Below are 22137 nucleotides of genomic sequence, written 5' to 3'. Positions count from 1 at the left end.
TGGTGGATCGCACCCGTTTGGTGCGATTTCTGGAAATTTTTCCTCCGATTTCGGAGGCAAAAATCATGATTTCGTTAATTATTTGAACGGAAAAACTTACCGTAATACCCATGTATCCTTTGCCCTTGCCTATTTTTGGTGCCATGTCGTTTTAGCTCGGTTTTTTAAAAATGGAAAGAAAGTAGAGAGGATTTGGAATTTTCAAATTTCTTGTTTGAAATAATGAGAATGGTAATATGGTCAACAGGTGCGGTGAACCGGAATTAGGGGGCGGTATATAGTCGCTCACTAATATTTTTGCATAATGCATTTTATTTTGCAATAGCATATAATTATCAATATATGTTTTTTTTTTTTTTTGGTAAGAATTATCAATATATGTTTCTGCTAGTGTACTGAAAATTAAAATTGAATTAATGTATTAAATAAAATTATACAACCCGTTAGTTGGGGGGTGAGACCTACATTAATTGAAGAAACGTGCAAGTGAACACATAATTATAATTGAGGGTTTAAACATAATTAATTAAATTTAGAATAAAATCAAAATGCTTATAACAGAAGAAATAGAAATTGATTACAGAAAGGAGTAGGGATGTAGTACCTTTAATAGACAGGGTGCGTGCTCTAATATTAAACGTGGAGGTCTTTAAATCCTATAGTTTTAATTTAGATCCTTCAATAAATAAATAATAATAATAATAAGATTTTTGCAAAAACTATATGTTAATAGAAAAAAAAAATATTTAATAAGATTTTTGCTTCATTTACAATTAATACATTTCAACTCAATCTTCCAATAAATCATTTCAATGGCTTTTAATACAATATAGTACATGATAACAACTATATCTTCAAACATTTATAGAGATAAAATATGATTTTACCTCCAATTTTTTTTGGAGACAATAATTTAGTCCTGAACATTTTTAGTCAATTAATATTGTTATTTTTAGATATAATAAAATTTATTATTGAATCTACTTATCTTTTTAGCTATTTGAATTAAATGGTTCATATGGCATCAATCTTGTAAACCTCATTTATTAATTAATGCGAATCTATAAGAAACTAATAATCGAAACCAACAATAAAAAATTTATTCTTAAGAATGGTAACGAATTAGGGTTAGATATTTAAAAAATTATTGTAAAAGCTAAGTTACAACGATAAATAAATTTGGGTGTTCGGTTAAAGTATTTAAAAAAACATAAGAGAAATCAAACTAATTGAACAACATCTATAAGTTGAATACAATAAAGTGTTTAAACACACTATAAAATAAAATAATATTAAAACTAATTGTCCTAAAATTAAAATCAAATAAGTAATGGGTTTTTTTTTTTATAATTGTATATCCAGTTAAAAACACGAAAAATATTTAAAATACTCCCGAAGTACCATGCTCCTTAAAAATATATAGATAAATTTGTTGTTGCTAGGGTTATTTAGGTATAATAAAAAAAATATACAACAATTTTTATACTAAGACCAAAGCTCTGTTCTTTATCGCTGAAAAAAACTGAATTGAACTGAACTGAATGCTACTGAATTGAATTGAACTAAACTAAACTGAATGCTACTGTATACTGACCTGAACTGAACATAATTTAACTGAATGCTACTGAACTTAACTGAATACTACCGAACTTAACAATAATGATGATATTAGACTTTAAAATAATTTTAATGATAATATTAGATATTAATAAACTTATAATAATAATAATGGTTCTAATAAATTTAATAATATCAATAATAAATATAAATATTAACATAGTTGGGATGTCTGAACCCCTCCCACAGTCCTCCGCTTTTAAAAAAAATATATATTATTAAAGATAAAACTAAATTGAATATCAAATAGAAGCCCGGGTTGATAAAATCTTGGCTCGATAAAAGCCTATGAAATTAAATAAAAATGAGTCTAATTTAAATTAAAAATACAAATTACATAAAAACACAAATTTACATATAATTTAAAGCCTATGAAATTAAATGTAAATTTGTAATTTTTTATTAAACGATATATACTTTAATAAACTATCATTTCTTGACTTTTATCTAATTTATAGATAATGATAAACTATAAATAATAATAGTTATTATAATAAATAATAATAAATTATAGATAAATAATAATAATAATAATAATAATAAATTATATATAAATAATTATAATATAATAAATAATGATAAATTACTCAATACTGAAACTTGATGCTGGAACTGAATGCTGAACTGAACTGAATTGAATTGAATTGAACTGAACTGAACTGATTGGTACTGAACTGAGCTGATTGTTACTGAAATTAAGTGGTAAACAACAAGTATCCTACCAAAAAAAGACTAAGGAAGTATGCACTTCTCTTCAAAAAAAAAAAAAAAAAAAACAAATAAAGGAAGTATGCACTTCAAAAGTATTTTAAAATTTATTCAAAAACACGATGCAACTTTGTTACAGTTTTCAAATATATGTATTTTTATAAAAATTTAAATATATTTCAAAATTTCAAAATTATTTGTATGTGTTTTATTAATTGAATTTGAATTTGAAATTTTAATAGTTTAACATAATATTTAAATAATTATGTATTAATTTACTGCTCGTAGAATCTGACAATCTCGAAACTGTCAAAATGATCTCTGATAATAAAACCATGTGTTTAAGTAGCCAGAATTTAGTCAAAAGGATCAGAATCGGGTGGCGGACCGTCTTGCGGCTGAGGGCCATGAGAGGATGTTGGGAGTCTCAACCTTCTCTTCGCCTCCTGAGTTCATGTCTTCTCTTCTTTTGGATGATGTTGTGGGGTTAGCTTTCCTAGGCTAATCCCGGGTTGGGTTTTGAGCTGTTTTTTTTTTGTTTGTTTTAGTCCTTTCCTTTTCCTATAAAAATAAAAAGAGAATAATTATATATTAAAATATAGGTTGATTAAATATAGGTTAATTAATAGAATTATAGATTAATCGATGTATGGATAAGCAATATTAATGAACTTATTAATGATTTTTTGGTTAATGGATTGGTTAACCGACCACATACGCATTCTTAATCATTCGGCATATGACTGCAGGAAAAATAAAAAACCACCGGAGAGTCGATCTTTTCAAAACCCGCCGACTAAGAAACCTTCTCCTCCTGATGAGAATCGTGCAATTGTCCTGGTGGCAATTGCCACGGCCAGAATTGTTTCTGACGTTGCTGAGAAAATTGATGTTGAGAAGGTCAGCCCTGACAAAGAGCTTGTGTTCGCTGGGAGCCCCTTGGGACAATTAGAGCCGGTTGATGAAGTGGAGAGGCCTGACTCTCCTGGCAACAACAATATTTCTCCCACTCTTTCCTGGGCAGACCAGGCAGAGCAAGAAGATGAAATGTGGCACACTGTGACGTCAATTAAAGCACGCAAAGGAGGAAAACATGAGGCAGAGAAATCCCGGGTGAAACGGGCCATCAAACCCCCTATTCGTTTTGAATGACAGTTTTGTTCTGGAACTGTAGGGGGCTCCTCAACCCTAACACTCAGCGGTACCTTTCTGATTTATGTAGGCAACATAAACCTGATCTTCTTTGTTTAGCAGAACCAATGGTTGATTTTGAGGCAATTCGTCCTTCATTTTGGGCCAACATTGGCATGAGACTGATCTCTATTAATCTGCGTGATAAACCAACTCTTTGGATTCTTCAAAGGATTGCTATGACTGATGCAATCTCTGTAATTCTTCAGCATGAACAGTTTGTGGTTTTGCAACAGGATGTGTAGGGCATTAAACATTATTATGGAATTGTGTATGGCAGTATTTGGGCAAACAGACGTGTTGACCTCTTTTTGACTCTAAATGCTCTCAAATTGAATTTACAAGGTAGATGGTTGTTAATTGGGGACTTCAATGCAATCCTTGGGGCTCATGAGAAAATAGGACGGCCTCCGACTATGAGACTTTATCGTGACTTCAGGAATTTTGTGGATGATGGGGATTGGCTGGATATTCCCTCTACTGGTTGTTTCTTCACTTGGTGTAATGGGAAAACTGGTGAGGCACGTGCCAATTCTCGGCTTGACAGGGCTTTAGTTTCAGCTGATTTTGCGGAAACTTGGAATTCATGCTGTGTGGGGCTGACTCGTCTTCACTCGGACCACCACCCCCTTCTGTTCAAATTTTCGACTACTTCTGGTAGGATTTCTCGGTTCAGATTTCAAAAAATATGGGTTAGTAATCCTGAGCTTTATGGGATAATAAAAAATCATTGGGATGGCCCTGCCCCTGCTCTTCTGCCGGTTCCTTTGTTGTGTCATAAGTTACGTGGTCTGAGGACTATTTTGAGAAATAGGAATATTAATATTTTTGGTAACCTCAATGCTAACATTGGGATGGCTCTGCCCCTTGCAGATATTCAGCAGACTATTCAATCTGCTGGATGGTCATTGAATCTTCAGGAACGTGAGTTGGCCGCTCATGAGAAGTTGGGCCTTCACTTGCTTCAGCAAGAAACATATTTGAAAGAAAAAAAGCCGAGTGCGGTGGCTTGCTGAGGGTGACCGTAATACAAGCTACTTTCAACGTGTCTCTGCGATGCGAAAATCGTATATGGAAATTTCTGCCTTAACAATTGATGGGGTTTCTCACACTGACCCAAATATTATTTTTAATCATATTATCTCTTACTATGATAACCTGTTCACCAGCACAGGTGGGAATCCGGTGGATTTGTCTCTAGTTTCTGATATGGTTCCTCGAGTTGTGACGGATTTTGAGAACACTTCTCTAACTGTCTGCCCTGATGAGGATTGCATCCGTCATACGGTTTTTTCCATGGATCCTTCAAGCTCTCCTGGCCCTGACGGCTTCACTGGTCATTTCTTTCAGTCCTATTGGAGCATTGTGGGTGGTGATGTGTGTAAAATGGTTCAGTGGTTCTTTCAGCATGGGAAAATCTCTGGTGGGCTGAATTCAAGCTTGATGGCACTTATCCCCAAAGTCCCTGGTGCCTCGACAATTGAACAATATAGGCCGATTGTTATGAGCAATTTCACATTCAAAATCATCTCAAAGATCTTAGCTGATAGGATCGCCATTATTGCTAGCCGAATTGTTACAGAGAATCAATTTGGATTCATAAAAGGGCGCCAAATCCATCAATGCAGTGCAATCGCTTCGGAAGGTGTCAATCTCTTGAATAAAAAATGTTTTGGTGGTAACATGTGCCTGAAGGTGGACATTAGGAAAGCCTTTGATACGTTAAACTGGCAATTTCTGCTTGAAGTTCTTAAGTCGTTTGGTTTTTCCTCTCAATTCATTGATTGGATTCCTGCGATACTCTCTTCGGCTCATATCTCGATTCTCACTGCTAATGGATCTGCTGGGTATTTCTCTTGCTCTCGAGGAGTAAGACAAGGAGATCCTCTTTCTCCTCTTCTATTTGGTTTAGCGGAGGATTTCCTTAGCCGTTTTATCAATGCTCACACCCTGCGTGGGTCGCTGTCTCCGATAGGTTATTCTACTTCTTCTGTAATGCCTTCGCACTTGTTTTATGCAGATGATATTTTAGTTTTCTGTAGGGCAAGCATCTCGAACATACATAATCTCATGGATATTTTTGATTTATATGGCTCTCTATCTGGACAATTAGCGAATTGGCAAAAGTCTGAGATTTTCTTCGGGGATTCGATCTTACTCAGACGTCGAAACAGATTGGCGGGTCTAATTGGAATCAAAATTGGATCTCTCCCGTTTAATTACTTGGGAGTTCCTCTTTTTCAAGGGATCCCAAGAGCTAAATACCTTGCGACGACTGTGGATAGAATTATTCTCTCTTTCTCGTGCTGGGCGGGGACGTCTCTCTCTATGGCTGGTACGCTGACACTTGTTAATTCAGTTATCACTAGCTCTCTGATCCACACCTTTATGGTTTACAAATGGCCTGTGAATTTGATAAATAGACTCAATAGACACATAAGGAATTTCATTTGGACGGGTTCAGTTTTGTCCAAAAAGCTTGTTATTGTTCCCTGGAAGGTTTGCTTAAAGTCCTTAAAGGAAGGAGGGTTGGGTATTAAACACCTCTCGGCCCTTAACTTGGCTATGAGTGGTAAATTGGCATGGGGCTTTCTTTCCTCTAATTCTTTATGCTTTAATTTGTTGAGGATGCGGTTTCTAAACAGGGCTGGTATGCCAAAGTTTCGGTTGCAGCGATCATCTGTTTGGTGGTCTATCAAGGCCGCCTATCTCAAGTTACGGGAGAATTGTTTTTTTTTTTGTCATTTGGATCATCTTCTGAGTTGTCATTCTAGAATTCGGAATGGATTTTGCCTCCCCTGGCTGAACAGCTTGGGATTTCTATATCAGACCGTTTGAAGCTCACTGATAGAATCTCGGATTTTTATAAAAATGGCAACTGGCGGGATCTTCCGATGCTGGCTAGTCCGTTGCACCAGCGCATCCAGAATATGCATGGAAATGGCTCTGAATATGATTTATGTTTTTGGAGACCTGCGAGCAATGGCCTCTTCACGGTAAAGTTATTCTATCACTGGCTACGTGTTCCTTCGACTTTGCCTTTGGTTTTTCAGTAAATTTGGAAACCTTTTATTCAGCCGCCGCACTCCATGGTTTGCTGGCGTGCATACTGGGGCGCTTTACCAACTCATGATACGCTCCGTGCTAGAGGTCTGCCACTAATATCTCGCTGTCCGGTCTGTTTAATGGCTTATGAGACGAGTGACCATTTGCTTGTTCATTGCCCCTTTGCTTCCCAAATCTGGTTCAGCATATCGGCTTTATTTGGTAGAAGACTTGTACTTAATTCTTCTCTACAGACCCTCTTACAACACGCCTTCTCACACAAGTTCAGTTCGCAAGTCCTTTTCCTCTGGCAAGTCGCGCTTGTCAACGCTGTTTGGTTGATCTGGTCTGTAAGAAATGCTGCTATTTTTGAGAGCAAACCACCAAACATTCATGAGGCATTACGCTGTCTTTGGTCTGCAATTCGTAGCTCTGATAGAATCAGCAACGGATCGGTTTGGAATTTTGTTGTGGAGTTATCTATTCTCCACAATCTCGGGTTAAACGCTCGTCATCATAGGGCCCCTCGAATCATTGAAGTTAGATGGCAGCCCCCTCCGTCTGATTGGATTAAAGCTAACACTAATGCCTCCGTGATCTCGGGTAGAGCTGGTTGCGGTGTGATTTTTCGAAATAGTCAGGGGCATCCCCTTGGGTCATTTGCCTTCCCCCTTGATTGTGCTTTATTACACATGGCGGAATTGCAAGCCGCTATTTTTGCAGTTTCAATTGCTAGGTCACGTGGATGGACTCGTCTCTGGATTGAAAGTGACTCGACTTACGTTATTCGAATTTTCCGTGCCCGTGCGCAGATCATTCCCTAGACAATGCGTGTGGATTGGTTAAATTGTTTAGATTCAATGACGCATATTCAGGTGGTTGTCTCTCATGTGTTCCGTGAGGGAAATCAAGTGGCGGACGCTCTTGCTAATTACGGACGTCTGGCCTCAGATTTACAAATGTGGAATACCCTTCCAGACTTTTGCTCCCTTCTTGCTAGAGATAATGCCCTTGGTAGGGATATGTTTAGATTTTCTTAAAACATTCTTTGTACTGGTTTCATACTTTTTTCATCTCTTCATTTATATATTTGCTTCTTTTCCTTTTCGGAGATGTCAACCTGGTTGGACTTCCCATTAGGCTAGATCCGTATTTCAATTTAAAAAAAAATACTAAAAATGTGTCAAAAAAAATTTAAGAATTTAATAAACATACGCATTCTTAATATTGTTAAATCTATTTTTATACTCACACTTATTTTACAATCGGCTCTAAAGCCAATCCCCATCTGACATATTTCTTTTTTCTTCATTTTTAATTGTTCAAGAAATAATTATCTTTACCTTGATTTTCTTCTCCAACTTTCTTGCAACTTGATAGAGATAAATTTGGTAAAGCTTCATCACTCTTGAAAACTTCACTTTACAATTTCTAGCAATGGCATAAAATATGCTTGAAATTCTCTTGAAATCTTTCCAAGTCTAGCTCGGATCTTTGAAAGTTGCATCTAGCTATCTTATTTTAATTTTATCTTGAAAAAAGATTCCATCTTTTATTAAATGCAAGTTTTTAAATTGAATGAATTTTTGTACATGTTTCGTAGGATTGTCGAACAAAGAACTTCAGTTCGTAATTTGTGATCTCATTATCATCATTTTAACGGAATTTCAATATATATGATGATGATAAGATGAGTCTCGGTTGTATACTTTTAAATTTAAAGAGTATTTATATACGGGAATGTATCGGAAATAATAATAAATTTTATTTTTGAAAAAAAAGAAAAGATCTAGTAAGAATCCCTCATATCTTTGACATAGATGACTTGTTTTCACTAGCATACAATCAACTTTTCTAGTTAGCTTTGTATATTGCATACAAACATGTGGTGGTGGAAGTCATAATCCGTAGTGACCACTTACCCACTAATTGACAAATATATTTAACAATATGTGTATTTATACGGCAATTAATCAATACTACAAATTTTATTTGTTTCTTTTACTCATAGGGAAGATCAATGAAAGGTAGAGGCTTTAAAATGAGTTATTCATATGATTAAGGACCCTTGATACACGTGTAGAATTAAGAAATTAAAATTCGGATATACTACTAATTATCTAAATCACGTCAGTCATTCATAAGTCGATATCTGTCCTCTAAGAAAGTTAGAACGTACGCCTCATACCGACTATTAGGCTTTTCCCTAACACATAGAATGCGACATCACAATCAAGGTACATTGATAGGGGTCAAAAACCCCTATCTTTGGGTACGGTTTTAGGACGGGTTTTAGCATTATTTAGTTAATAAGCGAGCATTTCTCGTATTTAAATGCTTTTGTACAAGTTAGTTAGGAATTGGAAACGTTTTATTTATTTTTCGTTGTTTAGGCTCGTTTTATGACCAATTTAGGCAATTACGGCCAAAATAGCATGCATAGTATAATTCCGTTATCTTTTGAAGCTAATTGGTCCGCCAAAAGTCGCACTAAACGAAGCGTTTGCTCAAAATAAGCGATTGGCGGGTCAATTTAGCCTTTGAACTAATGTTATCTGGAGTTTCTGTACATGCGCAGGTATAAGTTCGGACGAAAAAGGCATCGACGGCAGTCGGCAAGCACGCGGGGGCATACCGGGCAAGAATGCTCGACGAGCGGGCCTCCGTAGGCCATGCCTGCTCGCCGAGCAGGCCCCTGGAGGCCTGCTCGCCGAGCAGGCCATCAGAGGCCTGCTCGCCGAGCAGGGCGCTGCTCGCCGCGAGTAGCGCCTGCTCGCCGAGCAGCTCGCCGAGCAGACCTGCGGGAATTGGTCAAAAAGACCAATTCTGCCCCCACGATGCCACGACGGACCCCACGACTTCCTACCCGCATAAGGACACGAAAATAGGTCAAAAAGAGGGCCGAGCCACGCCTATAAATAGAGTTTTTCCAATGTAAATTAGTATCTTTCATTTTTGTAAATTATCTTAGCTTTCCCCTTGTAATTCCTCTCCATCTCCTCCATATCCTTCAAACCTCCATTGAAGCTCCTTCAAAGCTTTTCTCGAGGAATTATCAAGGTTCGTCCTTAAGATTAGGTCGCCGGCTGTAGAGTAAATAGGTTCCCTGAAAGGGATTTTTGTATCTCCTTTTATCTTTCCTTGTTTGTACTCTTTGATACAGTTGCCGAACTTAGCTTATTGTATCTTGTGACATTTATCTTCACCTTTAATAATAATTTAGCTCTTGTTTTGTTCTATGATTATTTGTCTAATCTCTGTCTTACGCTTTATTCAATTGGTTTAACTCATTCAAAAGCCCCAAAATCTAGTAGGCACATATTGCGAGCTGAATCTGACCTAGTCAGAGCCTAGGAGATTGACGACCTCTTAGTTGATTAAGCGCCAATTTACTGAGCCTTAGACCTAGTTTCGGCCTTAGGGAATCACGCGCTAGGAACTTCAGGAGGGTAAGTAGGGTTAATCGCCTTGAATACAAGTGACTCAGATTAGGTTTTTATTCAATAGACCTAATAATCTATCTTCATTATTATCGTTCATACCACGTTCCTTCGGATAATTGCATTAGTAAAAGATCAATTAGGAGTAGTTTAACTTAATTAGGGGTAGAGTAACTTAATTAGGCATAGAATAACTAGTTAGAATCAGATAACTTAGTTAGGATTAGTATAATTCAACCTAGGAGTAGATTAACTTAATCAAACAAACTCAAAACCCCCTAAGCCTAGATAACTCTTGAAACCAAGTAGCTCGATACTTGCATAAATAAATCCTGTGGACGATAACCTGGACTTAACCAGAAATTTATTACTTGATAACGACGGGGTACACTTATCCCTTAGTGAGTCTTCATCCCAACTTAGGTGAAGGCGCATCATACATACACATATATTGCAATTTATTCTTAATTCCTTTATTCTCTCATTCTAAACTCTGCTAACTTAAGGATTAAAGCGGGGTCGCCATTCACCCTTATCCCCTTGACCATTTTGCTGTCTTACTTCACGCGTAAAGAGAATTTCAACTATCATTGGAGCACTACAATTCAACTTTAATTGTATGAAATTGATGCGGTAAACGTGAATTGAACAAAAAACGACCATAATGATGTAGATTAAAGTCGGATTGAGAGTTTTAATCTTAAACTCACAAAGAATACAAATCTTCTCTAGCTAAACTAGAAGGTTGGATAAACCCAAGGATAAAAATCCAAACTCCAATGGAGGCTATAATGTTTAATTCATCAACAACAACAAGACAACTACATTTTGGCTTTTCCCTCCATGAGATGAGCGGGCTTTCTAAAGATGTTCCCATCTTGGTGGTTGTTCAACATCGACTTTTTCTATGATTGATGCCGGGCGTGGCTGAACCATCTACGATGGGGTTGGGAAACATTACAAAATGAGGAGGTTATATACTCCCTCAAAGTTGGGAAACATTACAAAATGAGGTGGTTGTGCTCCTAGACTTAGTGGTTCTCGCTGGGGATTCTCACGCGCTGCATCACGGAAGTACGCCCCGCGTACTTGACCTCATAGATAGAACTCTCTTCAGACACTGGATCCACGATCCGTGCATCGGAAAGCATGCCCCGCGTGCATGACCTTTTGACCTTCCTTCGGAATTTGGGCTCTTCACGCTCTGTGCCCTACTAGGTGTGCTCCGTGTGCTCTACTGGTTGCTGTTGCCCTCGTCTTCCTCGGCTGGCTCTCTACGGGTCTCATCTTTTGGTTTCGGGTCCGCAACTAAGAGAGGGATTCCCTCATCATACTCCTCTACTTTAAAAGAGTTGGACCCCAACTCGGTGATAGAACAAGAACGGTGCATAACAAGGATTTTTGTCCCAGTCACCCCATCAGCACTATTCTCCCATTGGCATGAGCTACTCATCACTAGCAATCTGACGGGTTGGCCAACCCTTGCATCCTCTAGCGGCGTTGGTTCCCAGGTTGGGCACACGATCAAAGCATCATTCTTTTCTCCCTTAGTAGAGCCCTTCAACGGCGTAAGGTTGTACTTGACCCCATCTTTGAACACATTGTACGTGTTGTCCCTTCCGGCATGTGAGGCATCACGGTCGAATTGCCAAGGTCTCCCGAGGAGCAAATGATACACATCCATCTCAACCACATCACACATAGCCTCATCTTGGTAAGCTCCAATAGAAATATGGACCTTACACCGGTGAGTGACATTAAGCTTCTCCCCTTCTTTAATCCACCCCACTCGATACGGATTCAGATGTGGCTCAGGCACTAAGCTGAATTTGCTCAAAGCGGCTTTACTAAGGATGCTCTCTTGGCTTCCGCCATCAACAATCAACTCGCATTTCATCTCGTGGATTAGACATCTAGTTCTAAACAATTAGTGTCTCGAGTCATGTTCTTGTTCAACCGACATTAGCACTCTCTTCACTACATGGACTCCTCGCTCATCTCCGGATGATCCGCTATCAACGGGCTCACAATACACCCCATCGTTTCCTCCATAATCATCATCATCATACCTCTCAATCACATTAACACTCCTCCTCTTAGGACATTCGTTCGAGTGGTGGCTCGGTTCGTTGCATCAAAAGCACTTAAACAGGGCTGGTTTGGTGTACGGGCTATTGCCCTTAGGAGGTGATGCCGCCCTAAAGGGCCTCACATCTCCGCTAGGTGACTTTCCCCCATTCAAAGCTTTGGTGCCACTTGAGCTAGCGCTACTTTTATCCTTGTCAGCCTCTTTGGACTCTTCTCCCTCCCCACATGCTCCCTCAATCCTCAGCCTCCGGTATCCGTCACGTGCTCTAACACTCAATTGGGACTCGAGCTTCAAAGCTAGATTCCTTGTGTCTTGAACCCGGATTACCATTTGTGTCCCGATTCTGTCTTGAATGTTATACCTTAGCCCCTCAAGATACCTTGAAGTCTTTTGGCTTTCGGTTTCTGACAAGTTAGCCCTTGCCGAAAGCCTCAAGAACTTCGAAGTGTACTCGTGCACGCTCCTAAGCCCTTGTGAGCAATTCCGGTAGGAGCTGTAGATATACTGCTCGTAGTGGGGTGGCAAAAACCGTTCCTTCATCATCGACTTCATCCTCCACCAAGACCTAATCAGTTACAAACACCATGTCATACTAATAGGAACGTCTAGACGATTAGCATCTATGAAGTGTCGAATCCTTACTAAAAGTTGCAATAAGGCCTCGCAATTCATATAACAAATTGAAGCTCTAAAAAGCTTTAAGAACGAAAAGGATAGGGATATATGATATCGCACAAATACTCTAATGATACATGTTTCCTCATCTCAAGCTACATGAAGGAAAAAGACCTTCAGATCCAACTGTTTTGGAATGAATAACCTCCAAGACGGATGGATCAATGAGATATATTCCAGATTCTCTCTAGATTCACGCCTAGGATTAAATAATTTCAATTGGGGCATATTACTAAATGCCTAAATCAAGTTTGTGATTCAATAGTCGATATATGTCCTCCAAGGAAGTTAGGGCGCACACCTTATACTGACTACCGAATTTTTTCCTGGTACCCTATAAATAGAATGTGATATGATGGTGAAGGTATATACACACATTTATTTCAATCTATTCTGAATTTGTTTGTGCTCTCATTATAAACTCTGCTAACTTAATCATTAGAATGGGGTCCGATCACCGATCCCAACTTGATCATTTTCTATCTTACTTCCGGCGTAAAGAGGATTTCAACTGTTTAATACCATTCAAATTTAATCGTATCAACTATTAAGCTTTTTTCATTTTGAGGTCGTCATCAGTGATTATTTTAAGGCTGTCAATAGTTAAAATGGGCCATAAAAAAAGTAAATGACAAAGTTGATAGATTTGTATGTTTGGTTTTGAAATTTAAAGTTCATAAGGTAAATAAAAACAAAATTGAAGAATCATACAAGTGATTTAATTCTTTAATTAATAATCTTCACAAAACATCCAAGCTACACTTTAGCTTATCTATTTTTCCTGAAATTGAATTAAATTTAAGTATCCTTTATTAGCTAGGAACAATAATGTAGTTGAATCAAAAACTACATTTATATGATTTAGCAAGTATATAAATATGAAAAGATGATGGGTCATAATTTCTCACGTGGAGAGAGACTTAGAGATTGATGATTTTCAGAGAGTAAGTTTGGATATGTTGGCTTTATTTTAGAAAATGGACAAACTTTGATAAGAACATTTAGGGATTCATTTTATAACATGGTTTAAATAAGGTTTAAATTATATAAATGTGCCTAATTACCTATAAGTTTATAGGATTACTTTTTGCAAATTGGACACTTGTTCTATTTTAATTCACAATTTCCTCAATTTTGTATGTTTCCATAGTACTTGGTACCACTATACACAAGTACAATAAATAGACCCATGAATCATATAACGATAAAATTAGACCAAATAAACTTTTCTACATGAATTTTACATGAATTTGTCAAGCCAAGATGATTTATTTTATATTGTTCACAATTAGATATAATTTCAAAATATTAAATTTAAATGACTACTCAATTTAATTTTAATTGATAATTCGAGTTACGACGAATAAAAGAAATGTATAACACGTGTAGCCGAAGCATTAATAATACGTCAATAACCTTATTTTTACTCGTCCAAATTACAAACTCATAAACTATTAGAGATAAATAATATTATTAGATATTTGTTATAAGATTAAGATTTATGCTTTTTAAACTAAGGTGTTAATGTTTGCGGATCTAGAAAAAAAACGTATTGGTAAATTTATTTAGAAGATACAAGTATAAAAAACAAAAAAAACTATTTGAGGTAAAAAAAAAAACTATATATATATATATATATTCATTGAGATAATTCTGATTAGGGCTTGGTCAAAGTTAAGGATCTCTACTCCTCCAAGCGGAATGTACTTTGGAATCAAATCCAAGATATCTTCTCATAAACTAAACATGTATTGTCAACTGAGCTACAATTCGCATGTAAGGTTGAGTGACTCGACATTCAACTCGTTAAAAGTTCGACCATTTTCAGCTTGATTTATAAATGATCCGAGCTTGAGTACGGTGAACTCGGCTCGAAAGCCCCCGAGCAAATTCCGTTATAGGTTCATGAATAGGCTCGTAACAAGTTTGGTTCGATAATTTTTTAATAATAGTATTTCTATAAATGGGAAATTGTAAAATTACGTAGTTTTGTGTTAAATAAATGAAACATGGCCCGGCGGTAGCATTTAAGAAACCTTCTCACTAAGGTATTGTGACTACTACTCCCCTCCTCTCTCTTTTTTTTTTTTTTTAATTTGAAAATGTTAGAAAAGCAAAAAAGGTGGATTCAACTTTAGTAAACTTGGAACTCGAAACTCGGGAAAATAAAAGAAAGACAGTAAGTATATCGACTTCTTTTAGAGGGGAGGCTTCATTCTTCTCCACTTGCCGGTAGGTTAGCTCGCTCATTTATTCGTTTGTAAGCTCACTCATTGTCTACTAAACAAGCCAACCAAAATTGCCCTACTGTAGACGAGTGACTGATTAAGGAATCACGACACTCAAGTCAAACTTTCAGAGATGACTTTCTCTTAGGGGAATTAGCGAGAGGGACACTAACAACTGAGAGACGAAAGCTAGGGGAGCAAATAGCATTAGATACCCCAGTAGTCCTAGCCGTAAACGATGGATACTGGACACCTTCCTTCTCTTAATTTAATTGAAGTTAATTTAATTTACTAAAAGCGCAGACATCGAGTTCTGAGTTTTACTAAATTTAAATCCACTTTTTTTTCTTTTCTAACCTTTTCAAATTAAATAATTTTTTTTAAAAATAAACATATGATTAATGAATTGTTCACGATGAAAGTTCATTATCAGAATTAACGAAATGCTTGCAGCAAAGCTCATAAACAAATAAACCAACAACTCACAAGCAGCTCACCAACAAAATATTGAGCTCGACCTTGTCAATGAACATATCAAAGTTCAACTCGATTATAGCCCTACCAGTAGTTAACCAAACTAACCACATTAATTAGTTAAATCTCAACCATCAATTTTACAATCAATGGTTGAGATCTATTAAATTTAACTTTTAAAGTTGAAAGAGAATCCAAATAACTTTCCAAATTAGCTATCTTAACTAAACACATTATATTTACTATAAATAGTAAAAAACAAAAAGGAGAACCAAATAGACACTTAAAAAAAAGGTTAAATAAAAGAAATATTCTCAATAATACTATGAGTTGGGTAAACTTTGTACTTCTATATATATACACTATTTCTCCCTACCTAAATATCCTCAGTACTCTCTCCCACTTCTCTCCATTATTTTTATCATTACATCCTGATCTTCCCCAAATCTCTTCTCTGAAAATAAAGACATGGACACAACAGGAAAATCCCCAAACTATCCGACCATGCCAGAGGTATATATATATCTATCTATATCTATATCTATATATCATACAATATCTATATCTACATAAATAAATATTATAATTTCACTCACTTTCAGGTGATGGAGGAGCTGAAGAAAATAACAAACATAGGCTTCCCTATATTAGCCATGGGTTTAGTTACTTACCTGAAAAACATGATTTTAGTTGTTTGTATGGGAAGATTAGGCAGCCTTGAGCTCGCCGGAGGCGCTTTAGCTATCGGATTTACGAATATCACCGGTTACTCGGTCCTTTCGGGTTTGGCTTTAGGTATGGAGCCGATTTGTAGCCAAGCTTTCGGGTCTAGGAATTATTCTGTTGCTTCTTTAACTTTGCAACGAACTATTCTAATGTTGCTTTTGGCTTCGATCCCAATTTCGTTGCTTTGGATGAATTTAGAACCTCTTTTGCTTACACTTCATCAAGATCGTGAAATAACGAAAATCGCGAGTTTATATTGCCGATTTTCGATCCCTGATCTTGTTGCGAATTCTCTTTTACATCCGATTAAGATTTATTTACGTAGTAAAGGAACAACTTGGCCGTTAATGTGGTGTAGTTTGATCTCAATTCTTCTTCATTTTCTGATCACCATTTTCCTCTCTTTTAATCTCAATTTGGGTGTCGCGGGGATCGCGATTTCATCATTCGTCGCGAATTTCAACACACTTGTCTTCCTCATAATTTACATTGTATATTTCACACCCGAAGAAGATGACAAAACTCACTCAGTAATCAACACAACGAGTTTCTACGCAAGAAAAGAATGGGGGATTTTGATTAAGCTCTCGATACCGAGTTGCATAGGGGTTTGCTTAGAATGGTGGTGGTATGAATTCATGACAATCTCATCCGGGTATTTATCAAGACCTAGAGTCGCACTTGCCACGTCAGCAATAGTCATCCAAACGACGTCGCTAATGTACACATTACCCACCGCACTCTCTGCCGCAGTCTCCGCGAGAGTCGGGAACAACCTCGGCGCTACCAGGCCGCGGAAGGCACGTCTAGCCGCGGGGATCGCGATAGGACTCGCGACACTAAGTTCGTTTACAGGGGTGTTGTTAACGACAATTGGTCGCGAAAAATGGGCGAGATTATTTACGGAAGACGAAGAGGTCGTTAAGCTGAGTATGATCGTACTACCGATAATCGGGCTATGCGAGGTAGCAAATTGCCCACAAACTACAAGTTGTGGGATATTGAGAGGGAGTGCTAGGCCTAGTGTTGGGGCAGGGATAAATTTTTACTCATTTTACTTGGTGGGAGCACCAGTAGCTATAGTTTTAGGGTTTGTTTGGGAACTAGGGTTTGTGGGTCTATGTTATGGACTTTTAGGGGCTCAAATAGCTTGTGTGGTCTCTATTTTAATGGTGGTTTATAATACAGATTGGGAGAGAGAAGCTTCCAAAGCTAAAGACTTGGTGGGGAAGTGTGATGCATTATTATTAGCACATGGAGATGATCATCATCATCACCAAACAGTCAAATGTCATCAAGGAGGAGAAGTAGGGTTTCTTGTCAAAGATACATCATTTATTGACTCCGATAAGGTATAAATTTAGTAATACGGTTATTCAAGGAGAGCAAATTTAGCTTTTACGTATAAAACAGTGTAATTTTAAGTCTAATATTTATCAAACAGTGCAATTCCAAACATCGTTTGTGAAAAATGAGTTTTTTTCATGTGCACTTTCATGTTTTGACCATTCAATAAGACTTGAAATTACTAATGAAAAAAACTCATCTTCCGTTATGAGACTTGGAATTGCAGACTTGGAATTGCTTTGTTTGGTAAACGTTACGTTAAAATTTTACTATTTTATATGTGGAGACTAAGTACGCTATTCCTCCAATGATTATACGGCTAAATTTGTATCTTATTTATCTTTTTTCGGTTTTGTTGATTAGTTCTTTGATATTTTAGTTCGATAGTTGAGCTTTTACATCGATACACTATATTCTTAAAAAATTGCAAGTCTGTTTGACATCAAATTCAATTAAAAACGCAAAACTCATTTCGTCTACATTTGAAATTGTACTTTTTATAGTATTTTTACAGTTACATTAGACATGTGTATAAGAAAATTGTAATAACTGTTAAAATGCAATTTCAAATGTAGATGAAATGAGTAACGCATTATTAACCGAGTTTGATAGTGTTCAACAACTAAATGTGATTATAATGTATCGATGAATCAATGTGTCGAACTGAAAGATCAGGGACTTAATCATTGAATATCGAAAAGATTAGGGGTCCTCAAAATGATATCTTTATATATATATATATATATATATATATATAATGAATCCAAGCTGGCTTTTATGGTATTGAAGAAAACAAGTGATACAAAGAAACGTACGGCCTCAACAAGACAGAGATTCAAACAATACATTATTTTCATTATTTGAAGTCATAGTTTATAATTTTTATAAATTACATTATCTTGTACTATTTTTGCCCTTATTGCTTTGTCTTTTCTAATTTTTGTCCCCTCGGTCATTATGGTGACCTCCATGTATATTCATACTAGCTATACTATACTCTATATCCATAGATTCTATTGTTAATACAAAAGTAATTCTTATATGTAAATGTAATTTTTTTTTTAATGTTTGTACCAAGTCTTTATTAATAATGTAGCTCATCATATGTTACCTATGTAAACAAAGATAAAATTTTAACTAATATATTATATATCACTTTCAACTTTTAACTTTCACATAGTTTAAGAAGATTATAGCTAAAATAGTTGAAAGATAATTTTTTATACATTGGTGAGCCACCTATAAGATGTTGATCCCTAATATGTCAGATTAGTTCTAAATCAGGGGTGGATAGAATTAATGGGTAATTTAAAAACCTTTAGAAACTCTTCTCTTTTAAGTCACTTGCAACACAGAGGCAACTTCAGTCTGCTTTTGATACTTGCACTCAAAGGACAGCTCTTTTATCAGAGCTTCCGAAGATTTCTTAGATAGATGATTTATAAGTTATGCACAGAATGATAAGAGTGATATATATGAGATAAATATTTAGAGCATGCAATATCATAAAAAGTAAAAGGAAGTTGATAACAGCCGCAATGTTATCGTTAGGACTTCGCTGGGAATATCCCCTGGAAGAAGGACTAAAAGGAGGAAAAGCCGCAAGAGACTCGCCAGCTTAGGATATACGGTGTTCGCCTAGCGGAAGGGCGGATGAATGATACCCATACAGTGATACACCCTTGGTTATCCTGGGTCCGCCATATAGAGAGGTACGCCCTTACCCGATCCACTAAGACATGACACTAAGCCGTTAAACGGTGGAATCACTATCATTAATAAGCATTAATGATTCCTTAAAGACAATAACGACCCGAAAGTAAAGATCAGAGTTAAGTTGCATTAAAAGAGCATTACACTTCATTAAAGGCATTAAAGGGGAGCCATTACGGTTATCACTTAATCCTATATAAATACCCCTGTGATAAGGTGTCAAAAGGTACACATTATTCTAGCTTTCCTTTGTGATTACAGATTATTCTCACTCAGGAAATTACTAACTTACGCATCGGAGTGTTCGAGACCGAGCACAACGGCACCTCACAGGGACATTATTCGGTGAAAAGAAATCAACATGATATTAGAAGTACAAGGGAAAAAAGTTACTCGACAGATTTATACTGGTTCGGCCTTTTGTTTACATTCAGTTCTCAGAATACCTTCTTCTGAGTTTTGACCCACTAAAGAACTTTTTCAAAGATAGAGCACAAAACCTGCACAATTACTACAACACTCAATTATCACACTCGTTGATGCCTATAACTGAAGCAACAACAGAGCTTCTGATTTTACAATATAAAGGATTCTGATAGGAATTTGATATGAAATAATCTCTCTCTATGTGATTATATGAATATGAAATTGCTTGTGTATTTGCTCTTTGCTTTTATTTTTTACTTTTATAATATATCTCTTTTTCTCTTAATGATCAATTGTAAAAATGGAGCTTGGACTTGGCTTTTATAGGTGAAGTATTCAAATTTGTCATTTAAATCAGAAGATAGAAGTTGTGAAGAAACATCTTACTTGTGTATATTGTTTCTAATTAATTTAGATATTTGAACAAACTTGTTAGCAATAAAACACTTCAATATAATTCTAGATTTTAATACCTTGGGGATCTAATTCCTTAATTGTAATTTTTGTCATAATAAAAAACTTCATCAAAATTGGGTTTCAACACAAGGAACTTTCTACTCCTATGTGTGTCAAGGAACAGTTCATGCTTACAAAAAAGGAATCCTTTTCTGATCCCACATTGTACAATGGTATTTTTGGTAGCCTACAGTATTCGTCCTTCACCAGGCCTAACATATCCTTTGTTGTCAGTAAACTAGCTTAGTTCAAGCATGCTCTTACATTACATCATTGGCAAGGTGTCAAACGCCTACTTCATTAATTACCTTCAGCTCACTCAGCATGATGGCATATCCTTTCATCGACACTCTCCTTTGTTTTTACATAGATTCGCTAATGCTAACTTGGTTGGAAAAGCCGATGATAAAACTTCCTTCATTGGCTATGCCATTTATTTCAGTTGCTATTATGTCTTGGAGTTTAAAGGTCATTTTCTCGTTCATTGGAGCGGGAGCGTCTGAAATTGGTTACCTCCAAATTGTTCTCAAGGAACTTGGTTTCCTTCTTTCTCGACCTCCACATGCTTACTTTGTGATAATTTATCAACAACTTATCTCACTATTAACATCATTTTTCATAACCGAAAGTAAACATATTGAAGTTGATTTCTTCTTTCTTCGTGATCATGTTTCTAAGGACCTACTTCATGTCAAATACATCAACAAGTTGATCAAATTGTTGGCATTTCCACTAACCTATTATCCAAGAAACGGTTCAAGACACCTTATTCCAAGTTAAGCATATGTACAACCATGCTTAACTTATGGGCAACAGAGGATAATATTGTTTTTTTTAAAGTTGTGCGCAATGCACTTATATTAAACAAAGGAAAATTACATTAAAGAGAAAGGAAAACCCTCAACCCACTCCATCCCATGTGATTCAAACCCATGACCTCTAGGGTCATAGGTAAGCTCTCAACCAACAGGATAATATTGTATATACATATATTAAAATTTACTTATATTGTCATATATATATTCATCAATGAATCAATACAAATTAAATTGCCCTATATTATATATACATGAATCTTTTATTTTTATAATTGTACGTATAATTTCTTATTCTGTATGTCAAATTTGTTGTAATCCATACTGATTCAATTCTTAAATGTAGGTCATTGAGTTAGAGATTTCGAGTTCGAATTGTAACGTATGCAGAAAGTTTTAATTAGGAGAAGATCCACTAAAATGGTGCCTTACGAGTCCCAAACCAAGAAATTAGACAAACTATAAAAAAAATCTTAAATGCAGAAAGAATATATTAATATTATACTTATTATTTTTTAAGTAAGGAATCTAAGATTTATGCATGACATTAATTAAAGATATAATTTGATGCACAATTATAAGATTTCATATGGATATTCTTTATGCTGATCGGACTGGCCGAGCTTCGACTAGAATGATCAGTATCTAGCTCAGTTTTCTCTTCTCACTTTTTTGCTTTCGCTTTTGTTTTTCTGTTTGCTTGCCCGGGCTTATATGTCTTCCATTCTTACCAAAAAAAAAAAAATAATTAAAGATATAATTTGATGCACAATTATAAGATTTCATATGAATTCTATTTTGGTGCAACATCTTTACCAATTGTTTCAAGTAAAGCAAATCCATCCCTATTGTAATCAGTAATCTAGCAAGTTAATCCCCACACGATATATATTCCAAATTAATATTTAATAATAATAATCATGGTTTAAAATATTTGTGTGGTCATTTTCATAATACATATATATGCAATATGATAATCTCGTCAGATTGTAATTGTATTTTCACTAAACTATAAAGGGAATTATTTTATAATTATGTGATTCTGATTGAGATTCCTCTAAAATATTAGAGAAAGAAGAAAAACTAATTACCTATTTTATAAATATAAGTGAGATTTAATTTTATCTTTTCCAACCAAAGAGGATTCATCATCCTGAATTACATACACTCAACTAAGACTTTGCCAT

General features: G+C 36.0%; 1 protein-coding gene across 1 annotated transcript; it reads left to right on the top strand.

Moving 5' to 3' along the window:
- Positions 1–15857: 15857 nt before the first annotated feature.
- Positions 15858–18543, top strand: LOC136216875 (protein DETOXIFICATION 55). Its single transcript, XM_066003422.1, has 2 exons — positions 15858–15980; positions 16070–18543. The coding sequence occupies exons 1-2, from the start codon at positions 15936–15938 to the stop codon at positions 17549–17551; spliced, it is 1527 nt and encodes a 508-aa protein (XP_065859494.1). The 5' UTR covers positions 15858–15935; the 3' UTR covers positions 17552–18543.
- The last annotated feature ends 3594 nt before the right edge of the window (positions 18544–22137 follow it).

Source organism: Euphorbia lathyris, chromosome 2, assembly GCF_963576675.1.
Source record: "Euphorbia lathyris chromosome 2, ddEupLath1.1, whole genome shotgun sequence".
NCBI lineage: Eukaryota > Viridiplantae > Streptophyta > Magnoliopsida > Malpighiales > Euphorbiaceae > Euphorbia > Euphorbia lathyris.
Note: the sequence above shows the minus strand (reverse complement) of the source record. Positions and strands in the feature narration are given on the sequence as shown.